The sequence below is a fragment of the Mustela nivalis genome (assembly GCF_964662115.1).
Source record: "Mustela nivalis genome assembly, chromosome: 10".
In the NCBI taxonomy this organism is placed as follows: domain Eukaryota; kingdom Metazoa; phylum Chordata; class Mammalia; order Carnivora; family Mustelidae; genus Mustela; species Mustela nivalis.
Genome location: NC_139029.1, coordinates 75,978,519 through 76,004,061, shown reverse-complemented (window position 1 = coordinate 76,004,061; position 25,543 = coordinate 75,978,519). Strand labels below are relative to the sequence as shown.

Sequence of the window (25,543 nt, the reverse complement as noted above, 5' to 3'; positions counted from 1 at the left end):
GCAGGTTCTGGTTCTGCCACATTTTAGTTGATATTGAGGTATGTCAGTAATCTCTAAACTTTTGGCATTCTCATCTGTCATTTGGGGATAATCTTACTCTGTAGATAATATTAAGCTATACAAGGTTTAGTTTGTGGATAGTATTGATTCCCCTTCCTTAAAATTATTCACTATTTACGTAATGACTAGATACCTTGCCGCTGAAATATTTGTAAAATATTTTATCAAAATTACTTGTTTTTGATTTCAGATATGCAAAATCTTATTTAAATTGTTAATTTGAATCTTATTCAAATCTTATTCAAATAGTTAATTATTCTCAGAGAATCACTTATAGGGTAGAAGTACAATGGAAAGGGAAAGAAGTGCTTAGTTGGAAAAGTAGAGTCTAACAGGAGCTAGTTAAGTTTTAAAAAGCAAATATAGTCTTAATAGATAATTGTGGAATAAGAGTAGTTTGGCAAAAAATTAATAAGCTCATAATATAAGTTTCTGATTAAAGACCTAAATATTAGGGATACTTGGGTGGCTCAGTTAGTTAATTATCTGCCTTCAGCTCAGGTTGTGATCCCAGGGTCCTGGGATCGAGTCCCACATCAGACTCCTTGCTGAAAAGGAAGTCTGCTTCTCCTTCTGCCTACCCCTCCACCTGCTAGTGTGCTTTCTCTTTCTGACAATAAATAAATAAAATCTAAAGACCTAAATATTAGAAGTCTAGCCACACACACAAAATAGAAGAAAACAGAACAGAATATCAAATCTTTGGAGGAAGGATAGTTTATTATACTTTAAGATAATAGACATCATTTAACCTGCGAGTATGGAGCACCTATTTTGTAACAGGCCATTGTCTAGATGCCAGGAATAGATAGAGCAGTAAACAAAAATCACTGTCCATATGGATCTTAAATTCTAATGAAGACAGGTAGCTACATGATAAATTATATAGTGTGTTAGAAAGTGATAAATACTATAAAGAAAAATAAAGCATAGTTGGGGGGATGTACCATGCTAGGTGAAATTGCAGAGATTTGACGGAAGGAGGGGTGTAAATAAACCATGAGGCTGTCTGGGAGAACAGTGTGCCAGGCAGAAATAACTAGCATAAAAAATATTTAAAGAGAACAGCTCAACTGTCTTTCTCATTGGATAAACAAGGGTGATTGTTTTGCTATTTATTTTTTAAAAATCAATTTAGGTCTTCATTTTATGCCATTTTTTTTTTAAGATTTTATTTACCTGAGAGAGAGCGTGTATGTAATCATATGAGTGGGGGAGGGGCGGGGGAGGGGCAGAGGGACAAGCAGACTCCCCACTGAGCACAGAGCCTGACACAGGGCTCCATCTCACAAGGCTCCATCTCACTACCCGAGCCAAAATCCAAACCTGAGCTTCATGTTTTTAGCATTAATCATACTGAATAAGAAGAAATTTGTATATATACTTAAATGTAAATGAATGTTTATGCATCTCTAAAAGAGGAAATCCATTTAGACCTAATAGCCAGTAGGAAATGAACCAAAGAAAAGAAAGTGTATTTTGCTATACAAAAAATAAGGACAACCAAAAAACCAAATTATTTGTTGTAAATACAAGAATGGAATATTAACATGTAGGGAGCTTATGCAGATTGATAAAGACAGATGCTAAAATGTCCAGCTGATAAATGAGCAAAAATATAAACAGTATTTCCTCTTGTGAGCTATATGTTCATGTCCCCTAACATATTCTGTTGCTAGTTCTCTAGAACATGTTAAGTCTTAAACCTTTACACATTGCTGTTTCAGAGCTTTAAACGTATTTCCCACCCATTTATGCCTGACAGATTTCCCTAACAAGCCTTAGCTTAGCCATTGCCTCTTCGGGGAAGCCTTTCCTGCCTTTCCTAGATGGAAGTGACAATTCTCCTGCTATACCTTATACTCTACCTTGATTATTTTATGGGTCTGGGGTTATTGTACCTAATTGTCATCTTCTTAGATGTGTGGTTTTTTTGTTTTTGTTTTTATGAGGGAACCTAGAATGTAAACTCAGTCAGGATGGAGATCTTACCTTGCCTTATTCCAAGCACTAGACTATTTTAGGTACTTCACATATAGTAGTATATTCTTGATAAATACTGGAAAGTTGAAACAGAAAGGCCAGAAAAGTGGAGTATATTGTTGCTAGTTCCAAAAACAGTGGTTTTGATCATGAATGTGAATCACTAATTAAAAAGATAAACTTTTGCTTTTGTGGTAAATATTCTGAAATATCTTTGAAAATAGAAGCAACTTATATGTAGGAGAGAAAATAAAGTGGCATCCCCTTCTTTTACATAAGTTACATAATCATAATGTATGTACAGATTTTCCAAGGAACTTTAAAAGGTTCATGAGCATTACATGGATTTCTTCATGAGTCAGGAAAGCAAAATTTTCCATGAAAATAAGTATTTGCTCACAAATTAACTCTCTTGTTGGAAATAGAGGAACTGTTTAAATTGTGAAAAAGACACTTACCTGATTTAAAGTAAATGCCCATTCACCTTTCCTCAGTGAGAGTATCAAAAACTATCTTAAAATGTTGATAGTTGTTAGCTAACCCTAAAAAGTCAGGGTGAAATGCCATAGGCTTCATTTGCTTCATCTTAGCTATTTCAGAGGAAATTCTAAGCTACTTCACGTTAAGAAAGCTCACTGTAGGGGCACCTGGGTGGCTCAGTGGGTTAAGCCGCTGCCTTTGGCTCAGGTCATGATCTCGCATCCCGGGATCGAGTCCCGCATCGAGTCCCGCATCGGGCTCTCTGCTCGGCAGGGAGCCTGCTTCCTCCTCTCTCTTTCTCTGCCTGCCTCTCTGCCTACTTGTGATCTCTCTCTGTCAAATAAATAAATAAAATCTTTTAAAAAAAGAAAGGAAGAAAGCTCACTGTAAGAGTCCTATAGATGGCAGTATTTTCTTTACCTTGAAAATGTTTTCACAGGTCATTATCAAGAATATGGGCTGGAATCTTGTTGGTCCTGTTGTTCGATGTCTTTTGTGGAATAAGGACGATGAGAAGAGAAAATACTATTTTCTGATGCTTGATTTATTGGTAAAGGTAAGTTAACAAAATTACATTCTCTTTGTCACAATAGCCAGCAGTATTTTGTAATTCCCTTTAATGTTAAATGCTCATTTTGGGTGACAAAGCTTTTAGTTCATGAAAATATAGGAGAGAATTCTTTGGAGAAAAGACCCAATTTTATTGATTGGATGGGCAAGTCCATTTCCATTTTTCCAAATTTCTGGGTATAAGAATTATCTAACTTCATCGCAGACACACTGATTCAGAATCTCCAAGAAGATACCTAAGAAGTTCTATTTTTAATAATAGCTTAATGTATAGATGTGGAATTCAGGGTTAAGAGAGGCAGTTAGTTTAAGGCCACACTGTTCTATCAGGGGTTTTTTGTGTGTGGTAGGTTCTTTTCTGTGTGGTATATTCTCTAAAAGAATATCAAAAACCTAGAATGCAAATGATCACAGGGGAAATAGGAAGAGGAAGTAAATTCAGTTATAACCAGCAACCTAAGAGACTCTTGGTAAAAGATTACTAGAGTTATATGTAAAAAATGATGGCTGGGGCACCTGGGTGGCTCAGTGGGTTAAAGCCTCTGCCTTTGGCTCAGGTCATGATCTCAGGGTCCTGGGATCGAGCCCCACATCGGGCTCTCTGCTCAGCGGGGAGCCTGCTTCCTCCTCTTTCTCTCTGCCTGCCTCTCTGCCTACTTGTGATTTCTGTCTGCCAAATAAATAAATAAAATCTTTAAAAAAAAAAAGATGGTATAGGAGAATAAATTCTAAGGAAAAGAACATTTTAAGAAGCTACTTAGAGATCAATACAAATAAAAATATATACTTGGAAAGAGGAAACTCCATCTAGATAGTAGTTATTAATTATGAGGACTTTTTAAAAAGGCAAGTGAGGTAATTCTGGCTAGGCAGAAGGCACTGCAAAGTTTTATCTGTTTAGAAAGACAAAAGAGACTGTACTCACTTAAATACCCTTGCAGTGTAAGCTAGAAAGGTCCCATCTGCTAAGTTCTGGGAACCAAGGTAGGTTTCAGAGTAGACAGGCAAAGCTAGAAGAAACCTCAGTTCTGATAATCAAGTTCTTCTTTCTCCCTATTTTTCTAACTTTTCCTTTAGCCAGGAATTTAAGTCTCCAAAATATAGTTGTCTATTTTTTAAAAGATCTTACTTAGTTATTTGAAAGAGAGAGAGCATACAAGCAAGGGGTGGGGGCAGAGGCAGAGGGAGAAGCAGACTCTCTGTTAAGCAGGGAGCCCAAGGCCGGACTTGATCCCAGGACCCTGGGATCATGACCTGACATGAAAGCAGACTCATAACTGACTGAACCACCCAGGTGCCCTTGTCTTTTTTTTTTTTTTTTTTTTTTTTTAAGATTTTATTTATTTATTTGAGAGAGAGTGAGGGAGAGGGAGAGAGAATCTAAAGCAGACTTTGCACTGAGCACAGAGCCCAACAAAGGGCTTGATCACACAGCCATGAGATCATGACCAGAGCTAAAACCAAGAGTTGAAGGCTCGCCCCAAATATAGTTGTCTATTGAGAGACTTAGGACTTACTGCTTTGTAGTTTTACAGTGATTTGACAGTCAGATTCTATGTTTTGTTAGTGTATTTTTTTAAACAATAATTGTGAGGTTTTTTTTACTTTTAAGCAAAAATAATTATATTTTCTCAGTATATGCTGCCTTTTAAAAATAGTAATCATGTGGCTTTAAATACAACTTGTATTAAACAGGTTCAATTGTGAATATTTTTATAGTTATGTAATCCAAAGGAATTATTGTTGGGTTTGCTTGAACTGATTGAAGAGCCCTCTGGAAAACAGATATCCCAAATTATTCTTCTTTTACTTCAGCCATTACAAACAGGTAATACGTATTTTGATATCTAAGGATTTCTTATTTTATCTGTGTTCAGTTCTTGGTATTACTCCAAAATGTCAGCATTATACCAAAGTAAAATATTTGACTAATTATTGAGTACTTCGCTTAAACTAGCAGTAGCAGTACCAGTTTGAATCCTGCTGCCTATAGGAAGACAACAATACCTGGCACAGATACCTGTGATATATTTTGTTGAATGTCATGCTGTTTTTCAGGCATTATGTTATAATCTGTAGCTTTCTGCTTTACTCAGTCTGTTAGCATTGTGATAGGTCCTGTATCTTGGTTAAGAACAGTATTCAGGCATTCTTCTTCCTCTGCCCTGGGAAGCTGGGGCTGGGAAGAGCAAAAGAACTACTGAATGAAACAAATGTAGAAATAAAGTCTCCATGACTGAGTGCAGTAACATTATTGCTAAGCAGTGGACCTTGGCAACCAAAGCAGACAATATTTATCCATGGGAAGAGACTACCTTTTCCTTTTATGACTTACATATAACTCAGAGTCTGGTAGCTGGACCCAGAATCTAGAAGTTAGAGTAAATTAATCTTAAATGAGAATGAAGCAGCTTCATACCACTTGAATAGTCTCCTAGAAAGGAAAATATAGTAATACTACCTTTCATTTTGACAATACTTTGTATTTTACAAACATACTTTCTCTTATTTTTTATTTTTTTTTTATTAACATATAATGTATTATTAGCCCCAGGGGTACAGGTCTGTGAATCACCAGGTTTACACACTTCACAGCACTCATCAAAGCACATACCTCCCCCAGTGTCCATAACCCCACCACCCTCTACCTAGCCCCTCCTCACAATTCTTAGTTTGTTTTGTGAGGTTAAGAGTCTTTTATGGTTTGTCTCCCTCCCCAATCCCATCTTGTTTCATTTATTCTCTTCCTACCCCGCAAACCTCCCACACTGCATCTCAACTTCCTCCTATCAGGGAGATCATATGATAATTGTTTTTCTAAAGACACTTTCTCTTATTTGATACTTAAAATAACCAAAAAATGTGGAACAAAGTGTTTCCATGGTTAGAAACAAACTTAAAACAAGATTTTGTGGCATCTGTTGTAGGGTGCCATGATTGTAAGATGATCCAGTATTTCATGCACCACTAAGAAGGAAGAATAAAAACATTACCAATTAAGTTATGATATGTCATCCTCATTTCAAAGTTGTTACAATGTTTTTTTACACGGAAGTCTACATTTACTGGACTTCTGGTCCCATGTGTAGCATACTTGATGAAGCTACCTCAAGTCCTAATTTGGTCTCTGTTTTAGTGATTCAGAAGCTTCATAACAACAAGGCATATTCAGTGGGATTAGCATTGTCCACCCTCTGGAGTCAGCTATCTCTCCTTCCTGTTCCATACTCAGAAGAACAAATACAAACAGATGACTATGGCCTTTGTCAGTGTTGCAAAGCGTTAATAGAGTTCACTAAACCTTTTGTGGAAGAAGTCATTAATGACAAAGAAAACTCACTGGAAAATGAAAATGAAAAGTTAAAGGATGAATTACTGAAATTGTAAGTATATTTTTGGTAATATTTCACAGTGGAATTAAGTAATCCATCAATTATTTTATGTTTCTTTGTTGCATTTATTTGCCATGGACATATAAATCTAGTTTCTGGTTTTGAATTGTAGATTATGGGGTACGGTGGTCAGTGCCTCAGTAAATGTCATGCTCTACAGTTTTAAAAATTAAAAACCAAAATCCATTTGTTTAATTTACTTTATATTCCTCGATGGCTTACTTTTATTCATCATAGTAAGTGGATAATTAAAGGGTGGAAATAGGTGTAGCTCAGAGAATCTGGTCTTTCTGTGAGGGAATTGTGTTTTTACTCTCCTTTAGAAAGCAGCAGAAGCAGCACTAAACCGTTGAACATCCAACTTGACTATAAAAATGGTAACAGAGTACCCAACAGCATTCATTCCAGAGGTACTATACACTAAACATGCTTCAGTGTGGCTGTCAAGCACCTGACATACAGCTAGTTAAGATTAAGATGTGCTCTAAGTATAAAATGCTCCTTGGATTTTAAAGACTTGCTATTAAAAAGATAATCAAATACCCCAATAATTTGTATACTGACACATTGAGACAATATTTTAAATATATTGGGTTAATAAGATAAGTTATTACTTTCCCTTGTTTCTTTTTTAATGTGACTGAAAGATTTTAAATTCTATGTGGGGCTTGTATTATATTTCTGCTGGACAGTATTGGACTAGATTATTGGATTAGACTAGTTTTAGACTACTAATTATAGACTAGTAATTTTATCTTTTAAATTTTGGAGACTAAAACTATAGTTAGCTTTCTATTTTTTCATGTAAAGACATTAAAATTTTTTTTGCCATTTATAAAACCCATTATTTCATGAAAGTAAAAATAAAGAATTGACAAGCCTTAATCACAGAATAAAGTTTGGTTTTCTAAATAAAACAAATAGAGCTTTATGAAAAAAAATTACATTATCCCGATTTTTTCTTGAACTAATGAAAACTACATCATGGCATAGCACCGGCCCTTAAACCTTCAGTAACCCTCCATATAGTCCAGAAGTGTAAGTGAATCTTAACACATGGAGTCTAGCAAGGTATTCTCATTCTTTCCCCAATACTAGTAGGAAGGATTTTTTTTTTTTAATTTTTAAGATTTTATTTATTTGACAGAGAGAGCACAGGGGGAGTGGCAGGGAGAGAGAGAAGCAGGCTCCCCACTGAGCAGAGTCCAGACATGGGACTCAATCCCAGGATCCTGGGATCATGACCTGAGCCGAAGGCAGACACTTAATTGACCGTGCCACCCAGTTGCCCATAGTAGGAAGGATATTACATGCGCAGTTTTACAGGTGGTTGAGTTAATTTTCATGTAAAATTAACTTCGATATGTTTATAGAACTAGATATTTTATACTTGGGAAATGCTGTATTCACAGTTACCCATTTCTTATACCTTAGTTGTTTCAAAAGCTTGAAATGCCCTTTGCTGACAGCACAGTTCTTTGAGCAGTCCAAAGAAGCTGGAAATGATCCTTTAAGATGTTTTGCATCTGAAATAATAGTAAGTACAGCTAATTTAATCTGCTGTAAAATCTGCTATAATTTAAAATCTTATCCTGCTATATTCTCATGTACTGCATGTGGGTATGTAAATTGAAACAATATTAATGCGATACGTATTTTTTGTAGAACGATAAAAGGATGGAAAATGAGCAGCAATATTATTTGGGTAATGAAATCAACACCTTCCAGACTTTGCTTTTGTAGTCAAAAATAAATATATACATAATATAATCTTTTAAGGATTCTATAGCATTATACATATTTTTTGTAATGTACTTTCTTTTAGCAAATTATGAATATTTTTCCATTGTCTTTCCATTTTTGTTTAACTTGGGCCATCTAGCTCTAGGTTTTTTCCAATTTTTCAGTATTATAATACAATTCCAACTTTCTTTTTTTAACTGTTAAGTCTGTGGTAAGTATTTTTTTTAACCAAATCTTTGCATATTTCTTTAGTTATTTCCTTGAATTCCTAGAAGTGGAATTTCTGTGCCCAAGGATATCTCCACTTTTAAGGCTTATGATAAATATTTTCAAAATAACTCCAGAAATAAGTAAATTTTATTTTAAAAGTAATTTGGCTTAATGAATCAAGAGTATTTTTAAGTGTGCTGGATTCTATATTAGGGAACTAATCTGAAATATGGAAAATATGTACTTGAGATTGATAGTCATGTATTTCAGGTTAGAGCAGTCATTGTGGTTGTGGGTTTTCTTCATCCATGTTCAGCTGTAAGAGTGTAGGTGCAACATAGGAAGAAAGTTGGATTTAATTAGGTCAGAGTTTTGAGAACTGTGAGTTCTACAAGCAGGAGAGGGGGAAAGACACATATCCAAGGAAGTGACTGATGGACAGTGGAATTAAAGCTGAGTAAGGAAGGGAGTTAGGAGATACTAAATGTGAGAAACAGTGAAAAAGATGGTGGGATCATTGGATTGTAGTTCTCAGTGTGACTGACAAGTTGTTGAAGCTGGGTTAATAAAAGGAATGAGCTGAAAAGATTGGAGCTTAAAGAACAGGATGCTTGAAATAATACTGTGGAAAAGTTCAGTGACTAATAACATTGTCTGGGGTATGACCATGAAGTGAGTGTTCTGAGGAGCCGGTGGAGGCTGAAATCACTGGACAAGACAGTGAAGTACCTGAGATTCCATGGTACTAGAAGATCTTTGGTTGTACATTTAAGTCACACAGAATTATAAGAATGATGTCCAAAACCCAATTAATGGAGTGATCTTGGGGTAGATGTTGGATAGGCACATGAAATGAGTTTCAAAGCTGAGGGGTTCAAAGAGAATGGGGGAGAATGGTTTAGAAGCAGCAAGGAGAACAGGTTGTTACTTCCAGGCTTGCCATAGTGGATATGAGTGAAAAAATAGCAACCCTTTGGGAGGCTTGCAGAGAAAATCGTTGTTTTCAGAAGAGTCAGATTATTTTAGAGCAAGAGAGGTAAGAGACCATTTCACGAAGAATGGATTTTGCTAATAACTGAGTTTCACAAGCCATACTTTGAAGGGTATCTGAGATCTGAGAAGAGGCAGGAGAAGGGTTTAGAACAGGAGATGCCAGAAATTTAGGGGAACTAGATTCTGAGGATAAGAAATGATTTGGTAACTAATATAAATAGGGTTACATAGTTAAAGGGGTTAATACTGATGGTCAAATTAGTAGAGAAGAGTCTATGAGTGATTTAGAGAAAAAGGGAGGGATTTTCCCAGGAGCACATAAGAGACTGGGGCCTCTTCATTGTTGCCAGTGTTATAGTATAATCCCCTGGATATAGTATAAACATTAGCATATATAATAAATGTACCCTATTTTGAGAAGATAGCTATGAAAGTTGGTAACTGTTGTAGGATTTTAAGCCTGGGAATGATGTGATTATTTTGGATTCATCACATCAATGGAGGTTAAATTTAACTGAGATAAGATTTGGGAGTTAAGTGAGAAATAATGGGATCCTGATTATGGAAATGGTGGTAGAGATAAAGAGGAGAGGGCAGGGGCACCTGGGTGGCTCAGGAGGTTAAAGCCTCTGCTTTCCTCTCAGGTCATGATCCTAGAGTCCTGGGATTGAACCCCACATCGGGCTCTCTCCCACCTCTCTCTCTGCCTGCCTCTCTGCCTACTTGTGATCTCTCTCTGTCAAATAAATAAATAAAATCTTAAAAAAAAAAAGAGGAGAGGGCAAAATAAAAAATTTTATAGTAGGTAAAATCAGCAAAATTTGGTCATTAATTGGATTTAGAACACTAGTTAAAAAATTGATTTGTGGATGTATGCTTGGGAAACTGCAGATGAAGGTGCAAAGAACAGGGTGTTTTGTGCTTTAACAATATTTTTTATTAAGATAATTTAAAGACAGAAAAGTGGAAAGAATAATATAATGTAACCTCATGTACCCATTACCCAGGTTTAACAATTTTTGACATTTTGCCTATCTTACTTTATCTATTCTCTTTTTTTTTTTTTCCACTATAGTATTTTAGAGTAAGTCCTAGACTTATCATCTCTAAGTCTTCAAATATACTTCTTTAGTAAGAAATTCTAAAAATGTAACCACAATCCATTTTGGCATCTAACAAGATTAACAGTAATTTCTTTATATATATTTAATCCCCAGAGAGCAGGTTTTTTAAGGGGAAAGTTTGGAATGATCAAATTTTGATGAGAAAAGAGGTAGGTAAGTGTAAGTAAAGGTCTTAGGACTGAACCCTACAGAATACTGACACTTAAGCCCACCAAAGAGAAGAAAGAAGGGTCACAGAGGTGGGACAAATATCACAGAAAGTCAGGTATTAGAGTTGCAGGAAGAAAAAAGTAATTGGTCATGTTAAATGTAGCCTGTAAAGTAACAGTTGAAAAGCATCCATTGGTTTTAGGAAGATGGCCTTGATAATCTTAGCAAAAATAGTTTAAGCAGAATGTTGGAGACAAAAATAGAGGAGTGATTAAAGGAGTACATAGACAATGAAAAAAAAGATGCCAGCTAATATAAGGTGTTCTTCAAAAGAGGATGAATAAGAAAGAAGAGTAGTGGGAAGACATGGACCTGGGGTAGGAAAGTAATGAGGGAGATAGGGAGTCTTGAGTATGTGTATTTATTTATAGACTGAAGGGGTGGGTACCATTAGAGAGGAAAAGAGAAGCGTTCCGGGGTAACTGAAATAATGTGGCTTGAGAGCACACAGATCAAGAGAGCACAGGATCAAGGACATCTGGAGGAGGTAAGAATGGATATGCATGCATGGAAATTTGTGGCAGGAATTGAATATTAAAGTTGAAGGGAATCAAACCCACTGGCCTCAGATTTTTAGGTGAAAGAGATCTCTTAAGAGTCTAATTTTTAAGAGTTTGAAATACTGAAGAAAAAGGAAGGAGAGATGGTAGAAGACCATGAAAGCATTAGTCAGTAGTCTGATCACTCATCTGTGGTTGGAAACCACAACTTTAGCTATAGCATTTTGTATTTGTGTATGATGTTTTGCCAGCTGTACTCAAGTGGCTGGGTATAGAAAACGAGGTGTATTGTAGCTATTTTCCCAAAGCTGGCAGTTTATTGCGTAGATGGAACTAAAGGAAATATAGAGTATGAATAGTTCAAATGACCAATAATGTGCTGGTTGGACAGGGAAAGAAGGAGTTAGGAGGGGACAAATAGGTAGGTTAGATGAAGGGATCCCAGAACTAGAGAATTAAGTGATAGAATAGCAAGTTGGTAAGAGAGACAGGATAAGAAGTTGTCACAAAATGAGATGTTGGGGTTTATGTATCTAATGTGGAATAGCTGCAAATGCTGGGATTATGTGCTGAAATGAGTTAGAAATTAAGATCACTGGAGTACAGAAATCAAGAGCCATGAGGTTGGCCTGTTAGAGGAGTTTCCTATGTGAACATTCAGTTTTTTTCCCATATGGTAGCAGGAGTTGGATAGAGAAAAGATTGTGAGCAGATTCCAGAGTCTTTAGTGAGTGTGGGGGAAATGACCCGGCAGTCAGCATATGGCAGAGATGAGGACAGCTAAAGGCAGTGTGGTATCTGTCTGAAAGGAAAATGTGCTTTTGCTTGAGAATAGAGGAGACCAAGATAATACCCAACTTCTGTCCACACCAGCCTTCCTCACTGCTGCCTCCCTGACTGTGCTGTGTAAGAGGTGTTAGAGGATGAGCAGCTTGCACCAGAAATAAGTCATGTTTAATTACACCAGTAAGAGCAAGTATCCTATGAAAGGCTGAGGGTGTAGGGAAGAGGTTTTAAGATCTCAGCAGAAGGAGTATTAGAAGTAGAGACAAGTGAGGAAGCATAAAGCAAAGGAGAAGTAGAGGTGGCTCTTTTTTTTGCCACTTGCCGTGCCGGCCACACGCTTCCCTGTGCCCCTCATAACCATTCTTCCCAAAATCAAAGAAACCAAGGACTTCCTGCTCATGGCCAGGTGGAAGGATGCCAGATCCATCAAGATCAAGAAAAAGAAGGATAATGTGGAGTTAAAAGTTCAGTGCAGTAGATACCTAGTATACCTTGGTCATCACAGACAAAGGCAGAGAAACAAAAGCAGTCCCTGCCCTCAGTTTTGGCAGTGAAGGAGCTGAAATGAACCTGGAACACTAATTTGAAGTATATTAAAATTTTAGAAATTAAGAAAAAAGTAGAGGTGAAATGAGGGTAGGGGATGAAGTGAGGAGGTGCCTTCTGTTCTATGCTGGAGAAGTTCAGATAAGTGTGTCATGCTTGAGCTTGATAGCCTCAGCTATCCCTTCTTTGGCAGAAGTTATTTTGATATAGAAGTGCTTGAATGTCCAAGGGTTTCACCATAGGAACATGGCACCAAGGCTGCCATGAGAAATTACAGAGTGTACCCAGGTACATCTGGGTATTAGCAAGACTCTGGATGGTGTGTTGGTAGAGAGTGGAGGCCCTAATTTGGACACAGGTGGACTCCAGATATCCTAAAGCAGCACTGAAGAATCTGGTTATGTATAATGATTTTTTAAAAGGCTAACCCTACTCTGGGAAAAAATATATATATACATATCTAGTATTGGCAGAATGAAAAAATGGAGCTTCATGATTAAGGGGACATTTGGAATCCAAGTACGGTAAACTTTTGTCTTCTAGCTATAACAGGAATGCATGCATGGCTTTGAAAATCAGTACACCAAGTACATATTTAGCCTCTGGTAGCTGAATAGCAGTCTCTTGTGACTAAGGATGATTTCCCACGGTTCTTTTTTGTGTTCTGAAATGACTAATGGAGCCATCTGGGATCAGCAGATTTTACTTCCCTGAAGGCTGGAAAAGTCTTACTTGGCTTTATAATTCCCCACAGTGTCAGGCCCAGTGCCTGACACTCGAGTATTTATTAAAATAAATGAGTGAATATGTGGAAGGTCAGTCTTCATTCTGATGTAACTGTTCTTGTCATTCCCTTTTTACCTCTACATAGTAGTTTGTTGTAACCTTATCTTCTACTCTTTTTGTGGACCTTCTCAATAAATATTTGATATAGACATGCTGTCATTTTCTAGATAAGGAGACTGAGGTTTTAGAGGAATTAGGTAACTTGTCCAGTATCTCACAGCTAATAAGTGGTGAAGCCAAAATTCAGATCAATTCATTGGATTCTAAAGATCAGATGCTTTCTAGGGTACTTTAGTTAGAATGAACATAAGAGGAATAGGAATGGCCTTATGTTTCCTGAGTGTCCCTTTTTCTCTCTTCTTCCCTCCTTAAAAAAAAAAGATAAAACTGTAGTCCTATCTACTCATACTTATCTTTCTCTTAGGATACAAGAACCCTTATGACCTGAGATAGCAGCACTTTTTTCCAAAGTCTCTGGTGCCACTGATGAGTGTTCTCCTGTCCACTCTGTGTCTAGTCAGACAGTGGTCAGTGGAGCACTGTTCCTAGAGTATTCATTTGAATAGTTAGTTTACTATCATTTCATGCTATTTGTATGTCTCACATTTTTAGATTGCTCTCAAATACCTCTGAAGCACTTCAAAAAAATGATAAAATATACATAACAAAATTTACTGTTTTAACCATTTTTTAAGGGTACAGTTCAGTGGCATTAAATACATTCACATTGTCATGCAACTGTCACCACCACCCATCTCTAAAACTTTTTCATCTTTCCACTCAGGTCCCTCATGTTGTTGGCAAATTTATCTCCTTGAAGGTATAGATTGAGGTCCCCATTTGCTTGTTGGCTATTTGGTCAGGGACCGCTTTCAGCTCCTAGAGGCTATCTGTAGTTTCTTGCCACACAGCAATCTCTGCAGGCCCTCTCATAACATGGCAGCTTAGTTCTTTAATGCCTACAGAGTTGAGTTTCTGACTCTCAGGAAGGGCCTGGTTCCTTTTTAAAAGTCATCTACCTGCTTAAGTCAGGCCCACCAAGGATAGTCACCATTTTGAATTACCCCAAATCAAGTGATTTGGAACCTTAAATACATCTGCAAAAATCCTTTTTTTGTCATAACATAATCTCATCATGTGGTGACATCTTGCCATACTCTGTTGGTTAGAAGCAAGTCCAGCAGGTCCCACCAACACTCAGGGGGAAGGGATTAAACATGATGTGAATGTGGCTGGGGAGGATGGGAAGGACATACTAGAGCCTACCTCCTAGAGTTTTTTTTTTTTTTTAATCTGTTTTACAGGGCTTTTTATCAGCAGTTGGACATCCTTTCCCCAAAATGATTTTTAATCATGGAAGGAAAAAGAGGACTTGGGACTATCTTGAATTTGAGGAAGAAGAAGACAAACAGTTAGCAGACTCTATGGCTTCTCTGGCCTATCTGGTATTTGTACAGGGCATCAGTATTGATCAGCTTCCAATGGTCTTAAGGTAGGAGTTAATATTTGGTTTATTCATCCAATTCTAAAATTATCAATGAGTATCAAACTCATTAATCTAATTTCCAGTATGTTTATTAAGGTACTAATACATTTTAAATGAAGTATAAACAAAAGCTATTTTTATTAATAATACGGCCTATCATCTTTTAAAGCTGGTAGTACTCAAATAGTGAAAAGGTGTTTGGGGGATGGGGGGAGTAGGGTTGAAACAGACATAATTATGGGGACAAGAATCAGAAAGTATGAAGCCAGACACACCCAAGGGCTTGGTTTGAAGCCATAAGGTCTATAAGGGAGGGAACTGGTTAGTTACTCATGCATGGGGTGGTCTAAATTGCCATCATCTATTAACTGGATTACTCGTAATCCTGAGTATTTGTATATCCTTAATCCCTTTTAATCCAGCTCTTTCAAAACACAGAGTAGTCTCTTAATGAAAACACTTCAGTGGCTATTTGTTGCTCTAAAGTCTAAAAATCTTCACATGAGACAAGCTTATGCATAATCCAGTCCCTGCTTGGTTGTCTTGACTTACTTTCTACTGCTTTTTCTTTTGTTTACTATGCGCCAGTGACAGACCTTTTTTTGGTTTCTTACTCAAATAGAACCTTTCTGATGTAGGGCCTTTGTATATGCTTAGACCATCTCTAACTTTAAATGTCACTTTATGAAAAGTCTCTTATCGCCCAATTTAGGTTGAATCTTCCTTTTGTAATTATCTTAACCTTATCTTCCTTTTCCTATAAAGTTTATCAAAATTATTTTTTAAATATATAATTTTACAATGTAATACTTTTTGGACTTTAATATCCATGATAATAAGGATAACGTGCTTGTCTTGCAGGCCATAGGTGTCTTTGTGTGCATTTATATATTTATGTGTGAATATACCTGGGGATATATTTCTGTGTAAATACTGCAAAAATGGTTACCACTTCCATGTTCACCATGTACTAAACAGCTTTGTATGCATTATCTAATCTTTATAGTACTATGAAATAGAGCATTCATATTTTCCAGATGAAAGTAACAGGCTTAGACAATTTAGGATATAAGTCAATACATACTTACTTAATTAGTGGGATAGGTAGATTCAAACAGTTCTGAGTAGGTCGTGGTGATATAGTGGTGAGCATAGCTACCTTCCAGACAGTTCTGTCTGACCCTAGAGCCTGTACTCTTAATCATACTACCACCAAAATGACTTAGGTACATATGTTGGTTTGCCACAAACTGGGTAGTTTTAAAATAACAGAAATTTACTGTCCCATAGTTCTGGAGGAAAGAAGTCCAAGGTTAGGATGTGGGCAGGACTGGTTCCTTTAGAGGGCTCTGAGGGAGAGTCTGTTTCATCCTCTCCCCTGTTTGCTGGTGGTTTGCTGGCAATTCTTGATGTTCCTTGGCTTGTAGATCTATCACTCCATTCTGCCTTCATATTCATATAGCATTCTCTCTGTGTCGGTCTCTGTCCAAATTTACCTTTAATATAAGAACACGAGTTGTACTAGAATAGGGCTCACACTAATGACCTCACTTTATCTCCAAACTGGGGAAGTTCTTGTTCTGTCCTTGTCCATCCCAATTAAAAAAAAAAAAAAGGTGGCCCTATCTCCAAATAAGGTCATATGCTGAGGTTCTTTCTGGAGGTTAGGATTCCAAAGGTTGTTTTTGGAGGGGGGACAGTTCAACCCATAACATTATTTGTGTATATAAAATTTCTAAAAATGTATGTGTATGTGATATATACAAATATGTATGTATGTTGTCTATTTTAGCCCATCGTACCTTTTGCAATTTAATATGGGGCATATTGAAGTCTTTTTGCAAAGGTAAGATCATTTAGATGGCATCTCAGAATTCAATAGTAGTATTAAAGTAGTTCTTATTAAGAGTGGGGAAAACTACCTTCTCTTTGCCAGACCCTAATTAATTGGTTATTTTATAAAACAGTGATGTAAATATGAGACAAATAAGTTAAAGAGGTTTTACAACAAAAAATCTCTTTTAAATATTAAAATACTGTCTTCTAAGGGAATTTCCAGTCATCTGCTTCTGTGATTTCTTCCCTTATTTCAAAAGCTATAAAGTTAAAACACCTCTGTCCCACTGCAGCCTCCTCGATCTAAGAAGAGGTGGTCAGTAAAAGAAATTCATCCATGATTTTGCTTCATGGACACAATCTGAACCACATTGAAAGGAAAGAGATATCTTGACCCCACCTTTTCATAATTTAAAGATTATTAAGTTACTGACAGTGATTATATCCAATAACTTCTCTTATTTGAAGCATAAGAATGCAAGTCTTTCTCTTTAAAAAAATTACCAAGTAACAAATATGTATAATTCTTCCAGATAGATATTGAAGAATATTGCAAAACTCTATACGCTTTGTGTTATCTTGTAACATGTTTAAATTAACTCTTGTCATCAATCAGGACCTTCAGTAGTATCCTATAGGAACATTAGTGACAGTTTATCAATCCCATCTCTTCCCAGGTGAAGGAAGATTTGTAACATGGCAAATGTCCAAAGCCTCGGCCTACAAGGCAGGAATTTCCAAGGGTCTCCTGGCACAAGTAGTTATTAACTGTGTAAATTTACTGTATTATGTATGTCTTAATGATTTTACATTCTTTTTAGTCTCTGTTATAATCAAACAATCAGAATATCTATTGATTTGAATCTTAAGTTCTATATTCTTAGGATTTCCAAACTATTTAGTCATTAAACAAAAACACTTTTGACTCCTTGCATGGGTAGGATAAGAACTTAGGCCTTAGATAATATTTTTTGCCACACAGCTTAAATATTTAGTTAAAGATTATATACCTTTAAAAAAAAATACTATCACAAATGGAAAGCATTTACTTCTTATTTGAAAAGATTTTACAGATTAATCAACTGGAATACATAGTATATCATGTATAATTGGTTTCTTAGCACTAGTTGTTGAAGATCTGTTGGTTGGTTACTAGAAAAGAAGCCCTGAGAGGGCAGATTGTGGTCAGATTCGGATGTCAGTAACAAAGTCACAAGATAATCAAACATGGATTAAGAATTTTGACTAAGTTCTTCAACAGAATTTTTCCTTAATGATACATATTTTTAAAGTCTTTAAATTTCAGTTTTTGCTTTATTTTTCCTAAAATGAGGAATCATTCTTAAACAGTTTAGAAAACCATGTTGATAAATTTTAATATTCTCTTCCAGAACAGAAGAGTCTGTTTTCTCCAAAGGAGTGGTAAGATTTGTTTGCATCCATTGTAATATACACACAGCCACTGTCAATAAATACAGCTGTTGATTTTGCTATATATGTATTTCTGCATATATTTTAATCTGTAGGATCTGTTGGAGAATGGTTTATTGAGAATAGAAGACAACAGTCTACTTCACCAGTACTTAGAAATCAAGAGCTTTCTTACTGTACCTCAGGTAAGTGAAATGTGTATTCTAATTTTGTTAAAGCCCCTTCTTTTTCTAAATTTAAATAAAGGTCTTTTCAGACTCCTCCCCTACTTTCTTCTTCATATCCTTTGGAATCTCTGGTGCCACGTTACCAGTAAAACTTGGTGTGATGGTGGAAGTGTTCTAGCTTTGACACAGTATGGAAGCTACTAGCCATACTGAGCACTTGAAATGTGGCTAAAGTTGATTAAGGAACTGAATTTTTAATTTAATTTAAATTATTTTAAACTTAAATAGCTATATGTGGCTAATGACTATCATAGTTGATAGCATAACACCTAGTGCAAAAACATAATTTCCTTCTTTAACACTTTGTTTCTGTAGAGATGTTACTATAGGAACCTTAGAAATGAAGTTCCTTAACTTGTAACTCAAGTCTTAAGGACTCCGTCAAGGCATGCATGGACTCGTTACTTCCTCCTGTGATTTTATTTTACTTCATACTACTTATTAGTTATCATTAGCCAAGTGGGTCTTAAGATGTTGATGTAGAAACTTGTTTTTCCACTATTTAAATAGAAAAACGTGGCTATTGTTACTAAATTAACACTGATTATTTTTAATGAATTGATTATATTTTTGCATGTCTGATTTCATTTTTTGCCACTCTAGACAGAATTGTAAATTACAGTTGACTTCTAAATTTACACTTTGTAACACCCCACTCAGTTTTAATTACAAAATGGATGGAACTTAGCTTCCTTTGATGTAACAGTGGAATGAAAGGCTCAAGGAGGGGCACCTGGGTGCTCAGTTGGCTTTTAGCTCAGGTCATGAACTCAGGCTCCTGGGATGGATCCCCACATCTGGCTTCCTGCTCAGTGTGGAGTCTGCTTGTCCCTCTCCCTCTGCCCCCATCCCCAACCTCTGCCTCAAGCCATGTTCCTCTCTCTCTTCCTTCAAATAAATAAAATCGTTAAAAAAAAAAGAAGAAGAAGAAGAATAAAGAGGCTCAGGGAAAAATTTACATACTTTTTATTTTTTTTAAGATTTATTTATTTATTTATTTGACAGACAGAGATCACAAGTAGGCAGAGAGGCAGGCAGAGAGAGAGGAAGGGAAGCAGGCTCCCTGCCAAGCAGAGAGCCTGATGGGGGGGGGGGGTTCAATCCCAGAACCCTGGGATCATGATCGGAGCCGAAGGCAGAGGCTTTAACCCACTGAACCACCCAGGTGCCCCAAATTTACTTAATTTTTAAATATCCTATCTTCACTTACAAAATTTTAGTATCCACCATTGATACTATAGTTGCCTGTTGTCAGTATAATCTATTAACATCTGAATTTTATTTTTTATTTCCAGGGCTTAGTCAAAGTAATGACACTTTGCCCCATTGAGACATTGGTATGTAAATGTTTTGGGACTAAATAATAATGAATTACAGTGAGCAAATTTAATGAATAATTTATAATGGACTTTTGAGCACAGGGATTAGGGATGCTAACCTCCAGCACAGTCAAAAAGCCACATAAAACTTTTGACTCCCTAAAGATTTAACTACTAGTAGCCTCCTATTGACCAGAAACCTTACTGATAACAAAATAGTTGATTAACATATAGTTTGTCTGTTAGATGTATTGTATACTATATGCATATAATAAATTAAGCTAGAGAAAAGAAAATGTTAAGAACATTAAAAGAAAAACACAAGGAAAAAACATTTACAGTACTATACTGTATCTGTTGAAAAAATCCACTTATAAGTGGACCTGCACATTTCAAACTCCTGGTATTCAAGAGTCAACTATAATCTTCACCTTATGTAACAATATTATTTGTTTTATTTTAGAGAAAAAAGAGTTTAGCTATGCTTCAACTGTATATTAACAAGTTGGATTCACAAGGCAAATATACATTATTTAGGTATGTATCAAGAATGGTTTTCAAGTGTGTAGCTGATTAAACACCGAATTAATGCTATTTAATTATTCCAGGTTATAGTAATTAAATATGTTTTACATTTAAGTTGACTCTATTTGGAAGCCTTATTATAATAAATTCTCTTATCCCTATAGGTAAAGAAGGGTTAGTCAAATATTATGGATATATATTATATGAAAATATATTATCATATACATATTATATGAAAAATAGTATTTCATTTTAACTAATTGAAATATTCAAAAATTAAAAAACTAAAGAGAGATTACATAAGAGATTGATAAGGCTCCTGCTATAACTTTACATGTCCATAATCTCCATTATTCACTGTTGAAATTAATTGCTCTGGAGTTATAACTTTGATAGGCTATTTACTGTAAGTTAATAGAGTTTATTAATAGTGCTATTTAAAGGGGAAAAAGATTCTAGCAACTTTCTGAGTTAAAGAGCAGCAGACCTTTGTGTAAAGCACATGCAGACTGTATGCATCACACAGTCTCTGTTACAACTACTCAACTTTGTCTTTGTAGTAGGGGAATGGATGTGTTCCAATAAAGCAAAACAGGCACTAGGCTGAATTTGGCCTGCAGACCTAGTTTGTTGACACACCTGGTAGTAAATAAAAATGAGTTAAAAATAGATTTGGGCAACGTCAAAGTGCCAAGAACTCTTTTTTAAGGATTGGCCAATATTAGCACCCTTGATCCCATCTTCACTTCTATTAATAAGACTTAGACCGGGTTTATGAAATTTTAATTTGATACTTAGGTCTTATACCAGCTTTCCGGTTCTTATCTACCTATATTCCTACCAGGAGATCCCCCTTTCTTAAGCCAGTCATACTAAGTTTCCTTTTATTGTAATTAAGTTAGTCTAACAAGACTAATCTACTTGCACAGGGAGTAATTTGGGGAGTTTTTAGGCTATTTTACTAGTGTCCATTTTTGCTGTGTCACGTCATTGCAACTGTATGCACAAAAGATTCACATTTGGTTTAATAGAAATTTATTGTTGGAAATCTCCAGTTAAAATAGAATTTGCTGGTTAGGGCAAGAACCACAAGTGACTTGGTAATTGATTGATCACCTTGCTGTCTTCACTGATTGTTTTATTTCTAGAAATAACACATGGCCCATTTGAATTTCTAAAATTTTCATCATCATTTAAGTATAATGCAGCTGAATATAAATTCAAATGTATTAAAATTTTGCTTTTAAGGTGCTTATTGAATACAAGCAATCATTCAGGTGTGGAGGCTTTCATTATTCAGAATATCAAAAATCAAATTGATGTGTCATTAAAGGTAACAGAATAAAGTTTTCATTATCTTTTTTACTTTGTAGGCTATATTGATTCATTTGTAGGATATATTAATGTGGACTTTTTCTTGTGGACTTTTTCTATATCTATTAGGGCATATTTTTTCACTATTTCTATTTTTTAAAAACCTGGATTTTGAAATTTTGTTAACTGTATATTGAAATAGTATTAATTCTTTGAGCTGAGACTATGACTTCATTTTACTCTATACTTCTGAAGTATTATTGGAAATTTAAGTCTACTCTGTTTATGAATAGTAATTCTATAGTAAAAACAGAAAGAGGGTTTCAGTGCTTTTAAACTGGCATCTTGTTCCTAGTGTCTAGAAAAGTGTGAAAGAATGGAAATGAAATGTTAAGAACTATTTTTTAAATGTGTAATTTTTTTTTATAGTATAAAGGTATCAGAAGAACAACATGAGTTAATCAACTATTATTTAAAACCCTTCCCAATTTTTATTTTGCTTTTTCAGAGAACACATAACAACAAATGGTTTACAGGCCCACAGCTGATTTCACTTCTAGATTTGGTACTCTTTCTCCCAGAGGGTGCAGAAACAGATTTACTCCAAAACTCAGATAGGTAAGGTAACCATTACTAAGGTTCACATAGTAAATTCACAGTAAAATGTGAAACCCCTGTTTAGTGAACCTAAAAAAATAAAATGTATTTTCCTGTTATTTTATGAACTATGGCTATTTCATAAAACTACATAAAGATTTTCATATTTAGGTAATCAGATGCTATGTAAAAACAAAATTAAAAATTCTTCTTTCCAAAAGTATGATTAACAGAATGATTTTATACCTGTGATGTGCCCTGCATAATATACAAGTCATAGGGATTTGCAACTATAGCATTGTTGACTAAAAACTAAGAATTTCATGTATATAACATTTGGTTTGGGTTTTATTGTTTTGTTTTCTAGGACATCTAATTTTAAGTAAATTTTACTTTCTTACTTTTTACTAATTTTACTTTCAGTCTACTAGCATGGATGATGAGCAGTGGTTATAAGCTTTTATAAAAGGAATCTTAAAATTCAGGCAGTAAGAGATGTTACCTTCAAGTATGAAAGATAACAATTTTCACAATTGCATTTTGTGAATTTGGAGAACAAGAGTGACAATTACTACTCCAAAAAATTTAAGAGGAGTAATTTCTAATGGCAAACACAATTGTAAAAATATACCCTAAGTTTTAACTTATTTTATTCATTGAAATTGCTGATTATATAAAACTGTACTGTAAGTAACAGATTGTATATTTTTAATTAACAGGATAATGGCTTCATTAAATTTATTGAGATATTTGGTTATCAAAGATAATGAAAAAGACAATCAAGTAAGTGAGGTTTGTTTTTTTTTTTAAAAGAAACAGTATATTCCAAGTGCACAAGCCATTGTTTAATATCTTACCCAGCTAAAAAGGCTAGAAGAAGTACCAGCAGTTATTCTAAAACCTGAACTCCCAGGAGCCCTTACCACCCACACCCAGCTTCCCTTTCCTTTTCTTATTGAACCTCTGCCATCTTGCTGCAAGCATTATATGTAGATATGTTGGATATGTTAGATATACGTTATGTTATACGTTATGTTATATATGTTAGATATGTAGATATGTTGCATATGTTAGATATACATAGATATGTTGCAGGTCCTGAGTTAACTAAATTTTTGGAGTGTGCATATGTTTGGGTGTCTGTTTAATTGCCTCCACCAGTAAGTCATGATTTACGTAAAAGCTGTCTAAAATAAAATTGGCTGATAACTTGATATCCCCTCACCAGATATGACTAATTTGAAGCATTTTCAGCACTAAAACTGAAATCTGTTAATATCACCTTCTGGATAATGTGTAGGAAGTTTATTGTTTTTTTCTTAATAGTGCATCATTAGAGGTATTCAGTGAAGACAAAACTATTTGAGGGAGATTTGTCATACAGTAAAATTAGATTTGCTTTTTATCTTCTTTCTTTCTACCGATTTTCTATTCTAATACTTGCTCTCCCATAATGCGTCATCTCTATTAACTATAATTGAATCACATATGTAGTTAATCTGCTTTTTGGGTTGTTGTTTTTTTTTTTTAAGAAAATAATTTAAAAAATGAAAGTATTTTTCCACGGGGCTTGAGCTTACCACCCTGAAGTCAAGTGGACCTGAGCTGAATCAGAAGTTGGGACACTTGACAGACTGAGGCACCCAGGAGCCCCCGACTTTTATATAAGGATGCCAAAGAGCTTTTTTTTTCTTAAAGATTTTATTTATTTATTTCACAGAGAGAGATCACAAGTAGTCAGACGGTAGGGAGCGGGGGCGGGGGCGGGGGAAGCAGGCTCCCTGCGGAGCAGAGAGCCAATGTGGGGCGTGATCCTAGGACCCTGAGATATGACCTGAGCCGAAGGCAGAGGCTTAACCCACTGAACCACCCAGGCACCCAATGCCAAAGACCTTTTTAAAAGAAAATTTAAACATGATTTGGAATGAAAAGTTTATAAGAAAAGTAGCAGTTTCCTTCCCTTTTGACTGAATTTAGTAGATTCAGTGAACTGACCTCCTGTTTATCCCTCCTCAGTCAAAAAGTTATTTGCTACTATTGACTAGTGCTTATTCTTCCCCAGCATCTTATTGTGAAGCTTTTTAAACATACAACCAAGAAGATAATTTTACAGTGATCCCTCACTGATTTACCCACCACCAAATTGCTACCATTAACATTTTAGTCTACTTTTATCATATATCCATCTTACTACCTTCTGTTTACCAGTGTCTTATTTGTAAACTACTAAGAGCGTACTTCCCCTAAATATTTCAGTAAACAGTTAAATATGTCTGTAGTTTTTCTGAGATTACATGAAATGCATAGATTTTAAGTGTATATCTCTGAGTTTCAAAACTGGATAGATCTGTTATCCAAATCTTTATCAAATACAAAATATTGGTACGCTGTGTCCTTTTCAACTTACTTTATTTTTTAATTTTTTAGATAATGTAGGCATTGAGAGGATCTTTAACTTGCACAAGGGCACATACCTAGTAAGTGGTAGAGATAGCTATGACTTTAGGCAGTGGCCAGAACCTTTGACTCACAAAGTATATCCTGACTCCTAAAGGAGCTTCTGGTAAAAAAAAAAAAAAGAGAAAAGATGGTAAGTGAAATTCAACAACAGTGGAGGCCCTGAGGCTTTAGGAAGGTGTCCTTGGAGTAAGGTATGAGTTTACCTTTTTAGTAATCTGGAAAGGCTGTACCTATAAATGATCTGATTTTTGATTAAGAGTGATTAATTTATTAGGTAAGGAACACAGTGTGCTACAGAGGCAGCAAATGCGACTCTGCCCAGAGTGGGAAGGCAGAGCAGTTTAGGATTGTGGAATATCTCCTATTATATCCACAGATGCCTCACTTATATTTGGCTCAAATGCTGTATGGTAAAGAAAAGGATATAACCAGTTTATAAGATCATTTTCTTATTTAATAGTTTAACAAAATTTCCTAGGGAGGTGCTTATATGGCTTAGTCTGTTGAGCATCTGTCTTCAGCTCAGGTGATGATCCCAGGGTCCTGGGATTGAGCCCCGAGTGTAGGGAGCCTACTTCTCCCACTCTCCTCTGCTGTGCTCTCTCACTCTTTCTCTCAAATAAATAAAGTCTTTTAAAAAAAATTTCTTGGGAATCAAATATTCCAAAGTATTACTATGCAAGTTACCATATGAATTCTTATACTGAGGAGATTAGGGGGAAAAATGAGTGCAAGATGGCAACCTGGTATGTTTGAGACATCTTAAGAACCTATTTGTTCATCACAGAAACATTTCTCCCAAGTGCAGTTTTAACAGGTCATATAGACAGATACATGAAAGGTAAATCTGTTTGCTATGGTTAATCAAAAAAATGAGTTTCTGAATTTTACAAAGTTTGATTAAAGAAGAAACAAAATAATACCCTATTGAGGCTGAATTATGGGTAGTTTTATTCAAAGACTCC

At 35.5% G+C, this 25,543-nt stretch overlaps 1 protein-coding gene across 1 annotated transcript in view; it reads left to right on the top strand.

Annotated features, from left to right (window-relative positions):
• GLMN (glomulin, FKBP associated protein) overlaps nt 1–25,543 on the top strand; it is a 34,708-nt gene that overhangs the window by 3,467 nt on the left and 5,698 nt on the right. Inside the window, exons 4-16 of the mRNA XM_082688686.1 lie at nt 2,963–3,079; nt 4,813–4,921; nt 6,230–6,476; nt 7,920–8,022; nt 14,688–14,875; nt 16,662–16,715; nt 18,097–18,127; nt 18,232–18,321; nt 19,659–19,700; nt 20,146–20,219; nt 21,456–21,540; nt 22,030–22,139; nt 22,838–22,901. Coding sequence (XP_082544812.1) covers nt 2,963–3,079; nt 4,813–4,921; nt 6,230–6,476; nt 7,920–8,022; nt 14,688–14,875; nt 16,662–16,715; nt 18,097–18,127; nt 18,232–18,321; nt 19,659–19,700; nt 20,146–20,219; nt 21,456–21,540; nt 22,030–22,139; nt 22,838–22,901 — 1,314 coding nt within the window. The remainder of the gene's footprint in view (nt 1–2,962; nt 3,080–4,812; nt 4,922–6,229; nt 6,477–7,919; nt 8,023–14,687; nt 14,876–16,661; nt 16,716–18,096; nt 18,128–18,231; nt 18,322–19,658; nt 19,701–20,145; nt 20,220–21,455; nt 21,541–22,029; nt 22,140–22,837; nt 22,902–25,543) is intronic.